The sequence below is a fragment of the Bidens hawaiensis genome, unplaced genomic scaffold, assembly GCF_021521415.1.
Source record: "Bidens hawaiensis isolate Kalapana, Puna unplaced genomic scaffold, B.hawaiensis_p1.1 tig00025239_1, whole genome shotgun sequence".
NCBI lineage: Eukaryota > Viridiplantae > Streptophyta > Magnoliopsida > Asterales > Asteraceae > Bidens > Bidens hawaiensis.
The window spans coordinates 277,498-291,656 of NW_027494030.1; the positions used below are offsets into that span (position 1 = coordinate 277,498).

The 14,159-nt window shown below is 35.2% G+C and overlaps 1 protein-coding gene and 2 pseudogenes across 3 annotated transcripts; 2 read left to right on the forward strand and 1 right to left on the reverse strand.

The window, feature by feature from the left end:
• On the forward strand, positions 1–1,898 carry LOC143571257 (general transcription and DNA repair factor IIH subunit TFB2-like). The gene is made up of 8 exons (XM_077056735.1): positions 1–6; positions 110–196; positions 269–356; positions 425–584; positions 666–756; positions 852–932; positions 1,351–1,425; positions 1,720–1,898. Exons 1-8 carry the CDS (start codon positions 1–3, stop codon positions 1,852–1,854), a joined length of 723 nt encoding a protein of 240 aa, XP_076912850.1. The 3' UTR covers positions 1,855–1,898.
• A 4,315-nt stretch (positions 1,899–6,213) lies between these two features.
• LOC143571250 (MACPF domain-containing protein CAD1-like) lies at positions 6,214–11,401 on the forward strand (annotated as a pseudogene). The gene is made up of 7 exons (XR_013142062.1): positions 6,214–7,007; positions 7,618–7,857; positions 8,125–8,320; positions 8,420–8,503; positions 8,963–9,145; positions 9,754–9,917; positions 10,588–11,401. The product of XR_013142062.1 is annotated as an MACPF domain-containing protein CAD1-like (transcript).
• Positions 11,402–11,565: 164 nt separating this feature from the next.
• LOC143571247 (expansin-A8-like) lies at positions 11,566–13,947 on the reverse strand (annotated as a pseudogene). The gene is made up of 3 exons (XR_013142061.1): positions 13,821–13,947; positions 12,257–12,570; positions 11,566–11,893 (listed from the first exon to the last, which is right to left on the reverse strand). The product of XR_013142061.1 is annotated as an expansin-A8-like (transcript).
• Positions 13,948–14,159: the final 212 nt, after the last annotated feature.

The following is a 14,159-nucleotide window of genomic DNA, read 5'->3' on the forward strand; positions in this document are numbered from 1 at the left end:
ATGGACGTAGGTCAGCTTAGACAAACCACGTAAAGCCTTGTGTCCCGTATTCATTTATTTTCTGCAGTTTGATTGTGAGTGTGTTTTGCTATCACCGGGATCCTAACAGATCACTTGTATAAAACAGGACAGGGGTGTGGATTCAGCAGATCTTATATCATTTCTGCTGACACTTAGCTTTCATGTTACCGGCGAGGTTTCATATGTATAAAACATGAGTTGTATATGATGGCTGTTTCGTCCCATATTACTGATAGTTTCTGCATAGGCATATAATGTGAACACTTTAGATGATATACAAAGGACAACAGTTAAAGATCTTGCAGATTTGGGCCTCATCAAACTCCAGCAGGTAGGTGAATAAATGATATAATGGGAAGAAATAGTATAATTAATTCTCATTATCATATGTTTCTGTTGGTAGGGGTTTGGTTTATTTCTACTAAACTGGCTACCAATCTTTCTATTAGCCTGTCAGATGCATCATCAAGGAAGCAGGGATATGTTGTTGTGGAAACCAACTTCCGGTTATATGCGTACTCTACCTCTAAGTTGCATTGTGAAATCTTAAGACTCTTTGCAAGGTAGGTACTAGACAGATTTCTTTATGCATGTTTTGTTTGATTGATTCTCAAGCTACAATTGAGTGTTTGTTTGTTTTGCAGGGTAGAATATCAACTTCCTAACCTTATTGTTGGATCCATTAGAAAAGAGAACCTCCACAAAGCCTTTCAAAATGGCATTACAGCAGATCAGGTAGCCCTTCCTTTTCAAATACATATACAATTGCACACGCGCCCACACACACACACATAGGAATAATCTTTGTTGTTTGTGGAAATGCATTGCAGATAGTTTCATTTCTTCAGCAGAATGCCCGACCTCGTGTTGCAGAAAAAGTGCCATCTGTACCAGAAAATGTTACCGATCAGGTTTCCTTTTCTAATCTATTTTGAAAGTTGCTATAAGATGTTCTATAATGGAAACTGTTATGTTTCCTTCTTGTCGGAAAAACTCTCTTTTACAGTGTTTTGACGGTCTTAGTGCTACGGTGCTCTTAATCCGATCACTAATGTGCTCAACCAGTAACCACCATTATCTAAAGGTCTAAAATACCCTTGATCAGTGAAAAAACTACAAGAGTCAAGTGAACCAAAACCATATCATCTCTAATCTATAATGTTGATCGTTGGTTGGTTAAGTGGGAAATCTTGAAACATAAACAATACAACTATATGAAAAGTCCCCTGGTACAAAAGGAATATCATTAAAGTGCCCTTAATCCAATTTCTTCAAATGCTATTGATTTACGTTTACTAATTATTGGTTATTTATTTATTTTTATTACAGATTAGGCTGTGGGAATCGGATCTAAACAGGGTCGAGATGACACCTGCTCACTTCTTTGATGATTTCCCATCAAGGGTAAGAAGCGAGTCGTATAAGATCATATTTACCTAACCAAAAAAAATTAAGAGTAAATGTACTCATTTCAAAACTTAAAAAGAAATCTTGTTTTCATTAAATACATTTTTCTTATAGCCTATATACCCTTATCTTTCTTTATACACATCAAACTCTGATCCTAATGCTAGTTTTAACGGGAGGGTATAAATGTTATAAATTTGAAAATGAATGTATTTTGATATCATAATTCTTTGGTTATAAGGGGTATATCACAAACCGCTAAATGTTTGATTTTTATAATTCCCAATGTAGGATGTGTTTGAAGCAGCGTGCGATTTTGCGAGAGAATTCAGCAGTTTGCTTTGGGAAGACTCAAAAAAGATGCGACTTGTAGTGAAAACCGAGATCTATGGACACATGAAAGATTTCCTCAGCCATCAAAAGTAATAGTCAACTCTTGGTTTTTTTTTTGTTTTTTTTTGTTCGTCCAGTAATTCACTGTTATATATTGTTTAATTTTATTTTTTTTAAATTTGTTCCCAACTATATCATAAGGATTTAAATACAATAACCAGCAACTGTTTCTGATCCCTATTAGGTTGATGGTGTGTTTTTTTTTTATCAATTGAACATCTATACAAAAGCCAATTGAGATTACAGTTTGGTTTGAACTTGGAAGCAACATTTATCCTTATTATTTATGTATTTGTACTTTTATATGAAGTAATACACCAACACTACCTCATTTTATCAAAAATCTTGACCATAAGATCACTTATGTTGAGTGTACTAAAATTTTTTTTCTACAGAGTAGTTGATACATTTCCAGGTCAAACAACTTTTTGTTAGAGAGAGAGAGAGAGGATCGTTCAATTCAAAACTAATTTTAAGTAGAGACTTGTTTGAACCGCATAAACACATGTACTTCTTGCTTTAGCTACGACGCATAAGACAGTTATGTAACAAGCAACTATTCCCTTTCTCTTACGCATAAGCAGCTACAACGCTATGTACACGTGGTTATACAAAATTGTTCAATGTCAACAACAATGACTCTAAATCTTTGTTTCCTCGTTTTCTATACCTCTCCTCCATAAACAACTTATTTGCTTTTTTTTCTCCCAAATCCATCCCACCAGTTTGAGGTTGCGTTAAAGATGGATATATAATCATCCTAAAACCTAAATATCAGCACCCAAACTTTGCAATATCGGTTGATTGTTTGACTTGGGTGTGCTAGAATTCTCTTATGGTGTGTGGACATGGATTGCCGTAAATATGATGATGTGCTGCAAGCATGGAACTTTATTAATTGCTAGAAAAAACTCCCAACGGTTAACCTAATGTATGAAGATCCTCAAGATTCCAAGAGCCCAATGGAGTTGACGGATGTCGGGTCCGGATTGCTATTCGACTGATGACCGGTTCGGGCTTATCATTGACATATGCAAGGCCCGGGCATATTATTTAGGCTTAGGCCCGGACATAACTTGGCCCAAGTGTAGCCTATGCCATTTCTTATATAAGGAGTTTTACACACAACACACACATAATAATATAATATACATTGCACAAAGCCACAAATACTCTAGTGACAAGAGACCGCAACATACTCTTTTCCTCCTCCATTTCTCCCAACAAACTTCAAACCCTTCTTTCTATAAAAAAACAAATAGTCGATCAATCATAATAGATGGAATAGGAACAACTAGAATGTTAGAGTGTTCTGTATACAGTGTACATACCTAATAATAATATTATGTTTTTAAATAAAAAGTTTATTCGGGTTGACCTGAAACCTAGAAATCAGACCCAAGAACCAACCTGAATTACTTCGGTTCGGGTTCGGGTTGGTCTTTTCTCGGGTTCGGGTTTTTCGGGTCGGGTTCGAGTTTCCTCAGTCGGGTTTTGGGTAAAAATGACATGCCTCCTTGCAAGGACACTAGACCAATAAGTTATCATCGGTAATAAATGTTAGTTGATAATATGTTGGTTTTTAAAGTCATGTTCACGTGAAGCTATGACATATCTTGTCACAAAGCATTTTGGTTGTGACAATGTGGACAAATAACATTTGAGTATAATAAAGTTTAATGTTGGACAATGTTCATGATGTCTTTCTCAATATTTATTATGATGTTTTTGGTCTTTTACATGATCAAATGATATTAGTTTTTAACGTGACCGTTGACCATTATTGTTGCATTTTGAATCTTATTATAAACTCGTTTTTAGTCAATGAAAAAATCGACATGAAAAATCGTTATGTTCTGTTTCGTCCACAAGAGAGATAACGGTCGTCAGGGACGCATTGCATAAGAGCATTCAAGGTAGGTTTCTGATCTCCAAACCTATAATTGCCAATGTGGGGCGTATTGGATGTGGATGATAGGAGAACTCCACAATTAAACATACTTCATTGGGATCAATCGTCAATCCATACGAAGTTTCCATTCGAATAACCAAAAATAAATCTTGAGCTTCTCGTGGGTGAAGCAGACAATAGTGGTTGGTATGAGAAGTCGAACGATACAAATAGTACTAGAGCACTCATGTTTTATTCAACATAGTCCTGTTATGCCTGCCTACATGTGGCTTAACCACAAACATCACCAACATGTTTTGGGAATATTGGATGTGGTCCGTAGATGAGAGTGGAACTCTACAATTAAATGTGCCTAGACGTGAGCAACTCATGATGGGTGACATCCTAAGAAGTTTTCACTCGGACAACAAAAAACGTAAGATTCTTATTAGTATGAAAGGCAACAATAATTGTTGGTATGAAAGGCAGAATGTTACAACCATTTGTCTTGAGGTTTGTAGGCCATGACGCGAGAGCCCGAGACAATTAATTACATTATTATAAATACATTATTAGCATCATCATGAGAGGTACATCTCCTGATCGACTATGTGAGATTAAATAGTATATATATTCTATATCGAGAGTGTATTAATGCATTACACGTGAAATCAATACCTTGTTTTTCAAGAAGAGCATTGCCAAAGAACAACCAATATCCAGATACTATCGTCATTAATGGATTCAAAACCGTGTCGATGAAAGACACGTCACCATACACCCTCACATGCCATGTCATGTCTCGTTCAGTCCATAATATCACCCCTAGAAAGACACCAAAACGCCATCCCTTTTGTCAAACAAACTTATCAGCGTCTATGTCGTATCAGAGTCCACTTAATGCTTATCATTACAGTATCTAAATATTTTAAAACGTCATCTGTACTGTAAACCCGAACCACGGTTGACCCGACACATAACTAATATTGCCATTATTAGTTATCTTCATCTTACTTACCACATAACATAACTTCATCATACAATGCAAAATAATAATAATAATAATTGAATGACCCATTTGTGTTTCCATAATTCCAAGTCCTTAAATCCGAGTCAAAGGCCGTGTTTTGGACTCAATAACACAGAAAGTGACACTCAAGGTCTTATTATGAATTCAATAAACCATCTGATTCTATATATCTTGATGAATTTTAGATGGGTTTTCAATCTTTAAACCTGGGTAGTTAAATCTTTAATCTTTTTCACTATTCCACCTTATTTGACTCCCAATTTCTCTTCTTGATCAAGAACCCTAATCTTTAATCTTGATAACGGTCGTCAGGGACGCATTGCATAAGAGCATTCAAGGTAGGTTTCTGATCTCCAAACCTATAATTGCCAATGTGGGGCGTATTGGATGTGGATGATAGGAGAACTCCACAATTAAACATACTTCATTGGGATCAATCGTCAATCCATACGAAGTTTCCATTCGAATAACCAAAAATAAATCTTGAGCTTCTCGTGGGTGAAGCAGACAATAGTGGTTGGTATGAGAAGTCGAACGATACAAATAGTACTAGAGCACTCATGTTTTATTCAACATAGTCCTGTTATGCCTGCCTACATGTGGCTTAACCACAAACATCACCAACATGTTTTGGGAATATTGGATGTGGTCCGTAGATGAGAGTGGAACTCTACAATTAAATGTGCCTAGACGTGAGCAACTCATGATGGGTGACATCCTAAGAAGTTTTCACTCGGACAACAAAAAAACGTAAGATTCTTATTAGTATGAAAGGCAACAATATTGTTGGTATGAAAGGCAGAATGTTACACCATTTGTCTTGAGGTTTGTAGGCCATGACGCGAGAGCCCGAGACAATTAATTACATTATTATAAATACATTATTAGCATCATCATGAGAGGTACATCTCCTGATCGACTATGTGAGATTAAATAGTATAATATTTCTATATCGAGAGTGTATTAATGCATTACACGTGAAATCAATACCTTGTTTTTCAAGAAGAGCATTGGCCAAAGAACAACCAATATCCAGATACTATCGTCATTAACTGGATTCAAAACCGTGTCGATGAAAGACACGTCACATACTCACATGCCATGTCATGTCTCGTTCAGTCCATAATATCACCCCTAGAAAGACACCAAAACGCCATCCCTTTTTGTCAAACAAACTTATCAGCGTCTATGTCGTATCAGAGTCCACTTAATGCTTATCATTACAGTATCTAAATATTTAAAACGTCATCTGTACTGTAAACCCGAACCACGGTTGACCCGACACATAACTAATATTGCCATTATTAGTTATCTTCATCTTACTTACCACATAACATAACTTCATCATACAACGCAAAATAATAATAATAATAATAATAATAATAATAATAATTGAATGACCCATTTGTGTTTCCATAATTCCAAGTCCTTAAATCCGAGTCAAAGGCCGTGTTTTGGACTCAATAACACAGAAAGTGACACTCAAGGTCTTATTATGAATTCAATAAACCATCTGATTCTATATATCTTGATGAATTTTAGATGGGTTTTCAATCTTTAAACCTGGGTTAGTTAAATCTTTAATCTTTTTCACTATTCCACCTTATTTGACTCCCAATTTCTCTTCTTGATCAAGAACCCTAATCTTGATTTCCTTTGTGGGTGTGATTAGTTAGCCCTAATCCCAGAAGGGTTTTTGGATTAAACCTAATTTGTGAGGTGGGTTTATAATATAATCATCATTTTGTTGTTGAATTGGGGGTTTTTGTTAAAAAGATTGAATCTTGATATTGGGTTTTGGATTAAACCTAATTTGTGAGGTGGGTTTATAATATAAGCATCATTTTGTTGTTGAATTGGGGGTTTTTGTTATAAAGATTGAATCTTGATATCGGGTTTTGGATTAAACCTAATTTGTGAGGTGGGTTTGAAATATAATCAACAATTTGTTGTTGAATTGGGGGTTTTTGTGATAAATATTGAATCTTGATATTGGGTTTTGATGAGATGGAGGAAAATGCAGCAGCTTTGCATACTGCTATGAATTCTGTACAAGCATTGGGTAAGGGTTTTGATGTTAATTTCGATACGAGGTTGTTGTATTGTAAGGGGGTAGCAGGGTCAAAGGTTGTGGAGATTGATGAAGAACATACAAGGGATCTTTGGATATATGATAATTTGGTTGTGCCGAATGTGTCGAGAGATATAGAGAATTGTCAGGATTCGGTTGACCGAGTTATGTCCGGTGTTTGCAGTTATCATGAGGTATATCGTTGATCACCTGTTAATTTTCGGTTTTGATTTTTGTTTGTTGTTGTTACATACATATTACAAGAAATTAAGGATCTTTGTTTACTTACATAGTTAGCGGCTTTTGATGTTCTGTATGATGATCAAACATAGTTGTGGTTCTATTTTTTCGCCTTAAGTAGTTAATTAGTTATAATGATTGAAATTATAAGTTAAATATGGTTTTTTGACTGTTAAAAGTGTTAAGGGGGTGATTAAATTTGCATTTTGGAGCTGATTATTAGATAGTTTTCTAATAGGTCTTGCTTCTGATCAAGCTGAAACTAGGGGTGTCAACGAGCCGAGCCCTTCCCGGCTCGTTTTGAGCTCTAATTCTAAAGCTCGAGCTTGCCTTGTGATTAGTTTTTCAAGCTTGATCGGCTCGCTTATTATTTATTAACTATTTAATATACATTTATTATTAGTTTATTATATAAGTGATAGGTTAAGCTCGGGCTTGTTTATTAAACACACTTATTTTTTGGCTTGAGCTCGTCTATGCTCAGCTTGATTCGTGCTTTAGCGAGTCAAGTATTTATGGTTAAACTTAAAAATATTATTTTTATGATGCTTGCTATGATTGCAGATGGTCGAGTATTTTAACAAGAGAGCTAACCTATCGGGCAACATTCCTCTTGGTAGCTTTAATGCTGCGTTTAGTTTTACGGGTTCAAAACATGTAGATTTTGCAGCCACTAAAACCCTATGTATGGATGGTTTTTTCATCCCGCTTTCTAAATTTGAGCTCACGAAAACCTCGTTAGTGTTGCACGAAAGTGTTAAACGAGCAGTTCCCACAACGTGGGACACCACCAGCCTTAGCAAGGTATTCATGTTATTGGGATTTATTCCGTATTTACCCTTTCAAAACATTAAAAATGTCATAAATACTCATTCCATGATGTGTATGATAAAAGTACTTATAACAGTTTTTTTCATTTAATAAATGTTAGAAGATATATAAAGTTTTGAACTTTTAAAAGGATATACACGAAATTGCGTCATAGTTTTTTATTAATGTAAAACAATTTTGTATTTTTGACCTAATATTGTCGCTAATGGTTTATTTCTATATTATTTTTTTGTGTGATAGCTTTATTGAGAATTTTGGCACTCATGTAATCACATCAATTACAATTGGCGGCAAGGATGTAATATATGTCAAACAACACCAATCATCACCTTTGTCAACTGTCGAGATTAAAAACTATGTTCAAGATATAGGAAATCAAAGATTCTCCAACCCTGAAAACCTTACCAATTCGGGTCTTTTGAGATACAAAGAAAAGGCTAGTTTCTCTTTTTTTTTTTTTTTTAATTTTAATTTTATTTTTTTATTTGTGCACCAAAAAATTGTTTATTTTTTAATTTATTTTTTGTTTTTACAGGGTGGCGATCCATCAATGTTTAGTAGCCAAGGCGTATATCCTCAACCGACAAGTGCACCATCACTTAGTGGAAATGCAAAGGAAGTATGTAAGACTATATAAAGTCAATGGTTGACTTTTTTTTCTTTTTCTTTTTTTTTTCATTTGAATTAGTAAATCACGCTAAAAGTATCCTATCAATTAATATTCTTCTAAATTTTATAATATCATATTTACCATTTCAAAATGCTGAAAGTATAATGTTCATTTGTTCCATAATAAATATCATATATTTAGTTAGTTATAACATTTATGGTAATAGCATCGTTTTCTTGTCTTGTTATTATTTAGTGAAAAAGACAGTTCTAGGCTTGTAAACGAACTAAACGAGCACGAACGAAACATGTTCGTGTTTGCTTGCTAAGAAAATGAATGTGTTCATGTTCGTTTATGTTTGTTTGTCAATAGTATAACAAACATGTTTGTTGTTTTTTATGTTATTTATTTTTGGTTATAATATTAAAATATTATTTTGTTTTATTTTATTTGCTTTTGGTTATACAGGATGTAACGGTTATTTTCAGAAGAAGGGGAGGGGATGATTTAGAGCAAAGCCATACTCTATGGGGCAAAACGGTAAAATACTCTCCGGATGTCATCGCCATGCAATTCGAACCCATTACTTCTCTGCTAGAAGGATTACCTGGAAAGGACCATTTGACGCGGCCATAAATCTTTATCTTGAATGTAAGATACGTTTTCATTTCTCTATTTTTTCTTAATCTTTTTTGTTAAGATTTAATTAAATTTTGAATTAATCGTGTAATTTTTATGCTTGATTTGGTTATAGTTAGTAGTTACTGGATATATGCCACATGTCGCCTAATGTGATATTAATATTTTTTTTGTTAAATATGAATTCGGTTTAAACCATGTTTTTATTTTTCATGCTTGTTTTGATTATAGTTACTGAATAAAAATCTTTTCTGATTTGAAAAATGCTGACTTGGCATATATGCCATACGCCCATGCGCTACCTAATGCGATATTCAATATTTTTGTTAAATTTTATTAATTGGGTTTTAATTTTTTGCTTGGTTTGATTATAGTTACTGACTAAAATCTTCTCTGATTTAAAAAAAAATGCTGACTTGGCATATATGCCACCTGTCATCTAATGCGAAAATTATTTGTTTTTTTATTAATTTTTAATTTGGATTTAAACGTTTAATCGTGCAATTTCTTGCTTTATTTGATTATAGTTGCTGAATAAAATCTTCTCTGATTAAAAAATGCTTTGGCATATATGCCACATGTCGTCTAATGTGATATTTAATAATTTTTGTTTGTTACAGTCAAGCCTCAGATTGAAGAGCTAAGGTACTTTCTCGAGTTTCAGGTGGCACGAGTGTGGGCCCCATTACAAGACTCGCTTTTGGGCCATCAAAGAAAGGAGCCCGTTTGCCCGTCTTTACAGTTTAGCATGATGGGCCAAAAGCTTTATGTTTCTCAAGATCAGGTATGTGTCTTTGAATCCGTAAGACAGTTCGTAAACAGGCATATGATACACGTATCTGATGCGTTGCTGGGGTTTTTTATATGCATTGGCCTAGGGATGAGATTGGGACCGAAAATACGGATATCAAATTTCTGAAAAAGTGGGTACCGAAATACTATACCGAGTTTTTCGATATGGTACGGTATTGGCATGGTATCGGTACTGTACCGGTACCAAAAATACGGATACTGAATTTCTGGAAAGTGGTATCGGATACCGTACCGAAGGGATGAGATATAAAACCGAGTTAAAAATAAAAATTACTAAAATATGTTGACAAACGGGCCCGCGCTTGGGTAATATCTTATTGATAATGGGCCTTAAGGATGGGTCAACGGGTCAAAAGGTTCTATGTATTTTTATGTTAGAAATGGGTAAACAGGCTGATTCAAGTTTGTAACTTTTTGATGAAGGATAAAAACTGGTAAAAATATAATAACAGGTTGAACATGTTAAACACGGGTATTGACTGGTCGGCCCGTATATTAAAAATCTTTTTTTATTATGGGTTTCTCTCTTGTCGGTACAAGAAGGCCCGTTTTGACCTGTAACTAAAACCGTATGTTCATTATTATTATTATTGTTGTTATTTTTATTAATCAATTATTTCTTTTTTTTTAATTTGGCATAGATATCTGTGGGACGTAAGCCCGTTACAGGCATACGGTTGTGCTTAGAAGGTGCAAAACATAATCGATTAGCCATTCACATCCAACACCTGCAATCGCTCCCAAAAATCCTCCGTCCGTATTGGGACACACACGTAGCCATCGGGGCGCCCAAATGGCTCGGGCCCGAGGAGCAAGACAGCCGATGGTTCGAGCCCGTTAAGTGGAAAAAACTTCTCTCACGTAAGCACCGCACCAATCGAAAGCCCCGAAGCCTTCATCGGTGACTCGTGTGGTGTGCATATCGTCACCGGGGCCCAGCTCGGTGTCTGGGATTTCGGGTCAAGAAACGTTCTTTACATGAAACTATTATATTCCCGACTGCCCGGTTGCACCGTTAGAAGATCTTTGTGGGACCACTCTCCAAACGAAAAGTCAAAGCGGTCAACTGATAAGTCAACTGATGGTGGAAATAGTGTCGGTGATTCGAGCTCGGGAAGTAAATAATAAGTTGGCTAAATTTGTGGATACGGCGGAGATGAGCAAGGGCCCCCGCGATCCACCGGGCCATTGGGTGGTTACTGGTGGTAAGCTTGGTGTGGAGAAGAAGAAAATTGTATTGAGACTGAAGTACTCCTCTGCTTAACTATTGAGTGACGCTATCTATGTTGGTGCCGGGCCAAGTCGGGCCATTTGGGTCGGGCCGGGTCATGGTGTATCATTTTGGATTTTTGTTTTTGGTTATAGGAATGTTTTAACTTTTGTAGAAAGTTTCAGATGTTTGGGTCGGATCGGGTCGGGCCAGTTTGGGCCGGATCGGGTCATAGTCGTGTATTAACGATGCTGAACGCTTTATGTATGTTATAAATCTCGTTAATATCTAGTATTATAAATTCCACAATATTTATAACAAACATAACTCGAAACTTTATTACTCTCCTTTTTATTTAAACACTAAGTGGGCCGGTTGAATCAGGAACCGGGGTCAGGCGTTACTGATTTTGATAACGGATTTCTTCAAAGATCTTCAAATTGACCGCCTCGAAAAGTTTGACCGAACTTCCAACTAGAAGGTGACACGTTGTAGCTGGTGACAGTTCTTCCGTCACCAGCTGTTACTTTAAACGAGAGGGCTTGACTGTCGAGATAAGAGTTACTTGCCAGTTTTGACCCCAGTTTCTTGTCATTGTTTGCCAACCTGCTTTTGACCCTTTGATTGCGACGCTATGGATATCCCCTGCACCGCCAACATTGGTGATCAAAACTAAGTTGAAGTAGGAGTGGCCATTGATTGTGAACCTCATGCCTCCTCTCTTTATACATGGTACCCTATCAAAGACATCACAAATTTAAAAAAATAATAATATAGATTTATTGTTAAATGTATAAAACTCATTTTAACTCATTTTTTTGTAGCATTCTCTAACTTATATAAATTATTTTACTAAGAACATATTTGTTTATTATAATAATTAATTAAACTTTATAAATACATTTATTTGGCATAAACAACTTGATTATGAAAAAATTAATAAGATGATTATATATGTGTGGAAGTTTGTAGGCTTGCAGAAAATTAAGTGTTTTTTTTACTTTCTAAAAGATGAAGTACGGAAAAATGACGCATCAGCTGACTTGGCAAGTTTACGAGTGTTTTTAGTTGTATATTGATGATGGTCTAGCATCTTATACCTTCTATATGCCACGGCTACAATTCCAGCGCGATATTGTGCAATCTTCAAGAAAGCAGGTTGTGACAGATCGAAGTGACGTAGTGGCGGGTTACACCACCCGCCATTATCATTGGCCAATGCATAATTTGGTGGACAATAGTTGGTGGCTGTGACGGTGATAACGCCACGAAGACACCACTTTTGGTCATCGACACAGCGTAATTGGTAGCAAGCACCGCAGCTTAGCCCGTTGTTAAAGAGGGTTGTGCTCAACGCCCACGGTGTTTGTGCCGTAGCCATCACTATAGAGGTTACCGTAGCCACAAGCACCACCTATGCATTAAAATTGTTCACAAAAAGTTAGTTAATAAAGAGGTTGGTGCACCCATGTAATAGTACAACCGTGTGACACAATAAATAAAATAGATCTCATAAAAAATTTATTTTTCATTATTTTTATTTATTTAATTTGGTTTATAAAGTAAAATAAGTATATTTGATGATCTTAACCGAACAAATAAACAAACACGAAAATATAAATAAAAATATTCTTCGTTAAGAAAATGAATGTGTTCATATTTGTTAGGCAATACACGAATATCTGTTGGACTTAATTCCCGTCCTCGAGGTCAATGAGGTGGGTTGGGCCAACCCATCGAGCCTATGATGGATTGGTGTTTTATTTATCAAGTTGAGCATGTGACTTGGTTTACATGGAATAATTACTTGGTGAACAAGTCGGGCGAATGACTTGGACAACAAGGAATTTATTTAGTATTATTTAGATTTGTTTTTACCAATTAGTATTTGAATATGATTATATTATTTATATTAGTATATATACCTGAGCTTGTAGGTTATATCATTAAGAAATTAAGAATAAGAGTTTATGTATTGTAATTTTCGAGTTAATGAAAATTATAGAGATCGAGCTTATGATCTAAATTTTCGTTTTTGTGTTTATCGATCCTGGGGGTTCATCAAGAGTGAAACCGAGTTAGAGTTTGAGGTATTGTAATTAGCTTTTTGAGCTATATTTTCTGATTAATATAAACGAGAATTATTCGTTTACTTGGTATTTGATTACTTGAATATCCAAATTAAAGTTTAAATTTGATTATAGCGAGCTGATGGCTTAATAATATTTACATTTACTTTTAACCATAATGTAAAAAGACTAAACTACCCTACCTTACTTTTAACCGAAAAAATATACCTTAATGAAGTTGACTTGATTGCAACCAAAATGAAACGCTAGGAACGAAAAATGCAAATTTTAAATTTTTGGACTAAAATAGCAAATTTGAATAAACTAATATAGATGAAAGTAAATGTAAACAGTGGTTTCTTAATTTAAAGTCTAAATTATAATTCAGTATATTTGTTCTAGATTAATATTAGTAAATGCATGTAACCAGTAATATTGAATATAAAACCATACATAAACAAGAAGGAATATTTTCAAACAAACATAAACGAATGTTTATGAATATACGCAAATAAACAAATCACGAGTCATTATGTGTTCATGCTCGCTGTTTAATTACACAATGACATAATTAACATAGAAAGAAGAAACATACCCATGGTACCAGACGCGTCTTCACCACCGTAGAAAGTTGCATGAGCCTTTTGCCAACCGCCTTTTAAGCCATGGGCGGTATGGAAACACAAGACGATGATCATACTTAAAACGATGAGATTACCCATGACGCCTTTTGCGTACAACACCAGAAAAATGGTTTGATGAGGAAGGAGATGTGGGAAGGTATATATATAGGTGAGATGAAGCTGGAAACTAAGAGTAGTGTAGTACTAGTGTGCATGTAATAGAGTCACGTTAGAAGCCGGCAAAAAGGCTAAATGATTTAATTTAAATGATCATATGCATCCATGCAACCAATCTATGCATATGACTCAAT

Excerpts from the sequence above, each read along its gene's own strand:
- LOC143571257 (XM_077056735.1), top strand. Across the intron at positions 197-268 it reads GCTTTCATGTTACCGGCGAG|GCATATAATGTGAACACTTT; the intron begins GTTTCATATGTA and ends GTTTCTGCATAG. Across the intron at positions 585-665 it reads ATCTTAAGACTCTTTGCAAG|GGTAGAATATCAACTTCCTA; the intron begins GTAGGTACTAGA and ends TTTGTTTTGCAG.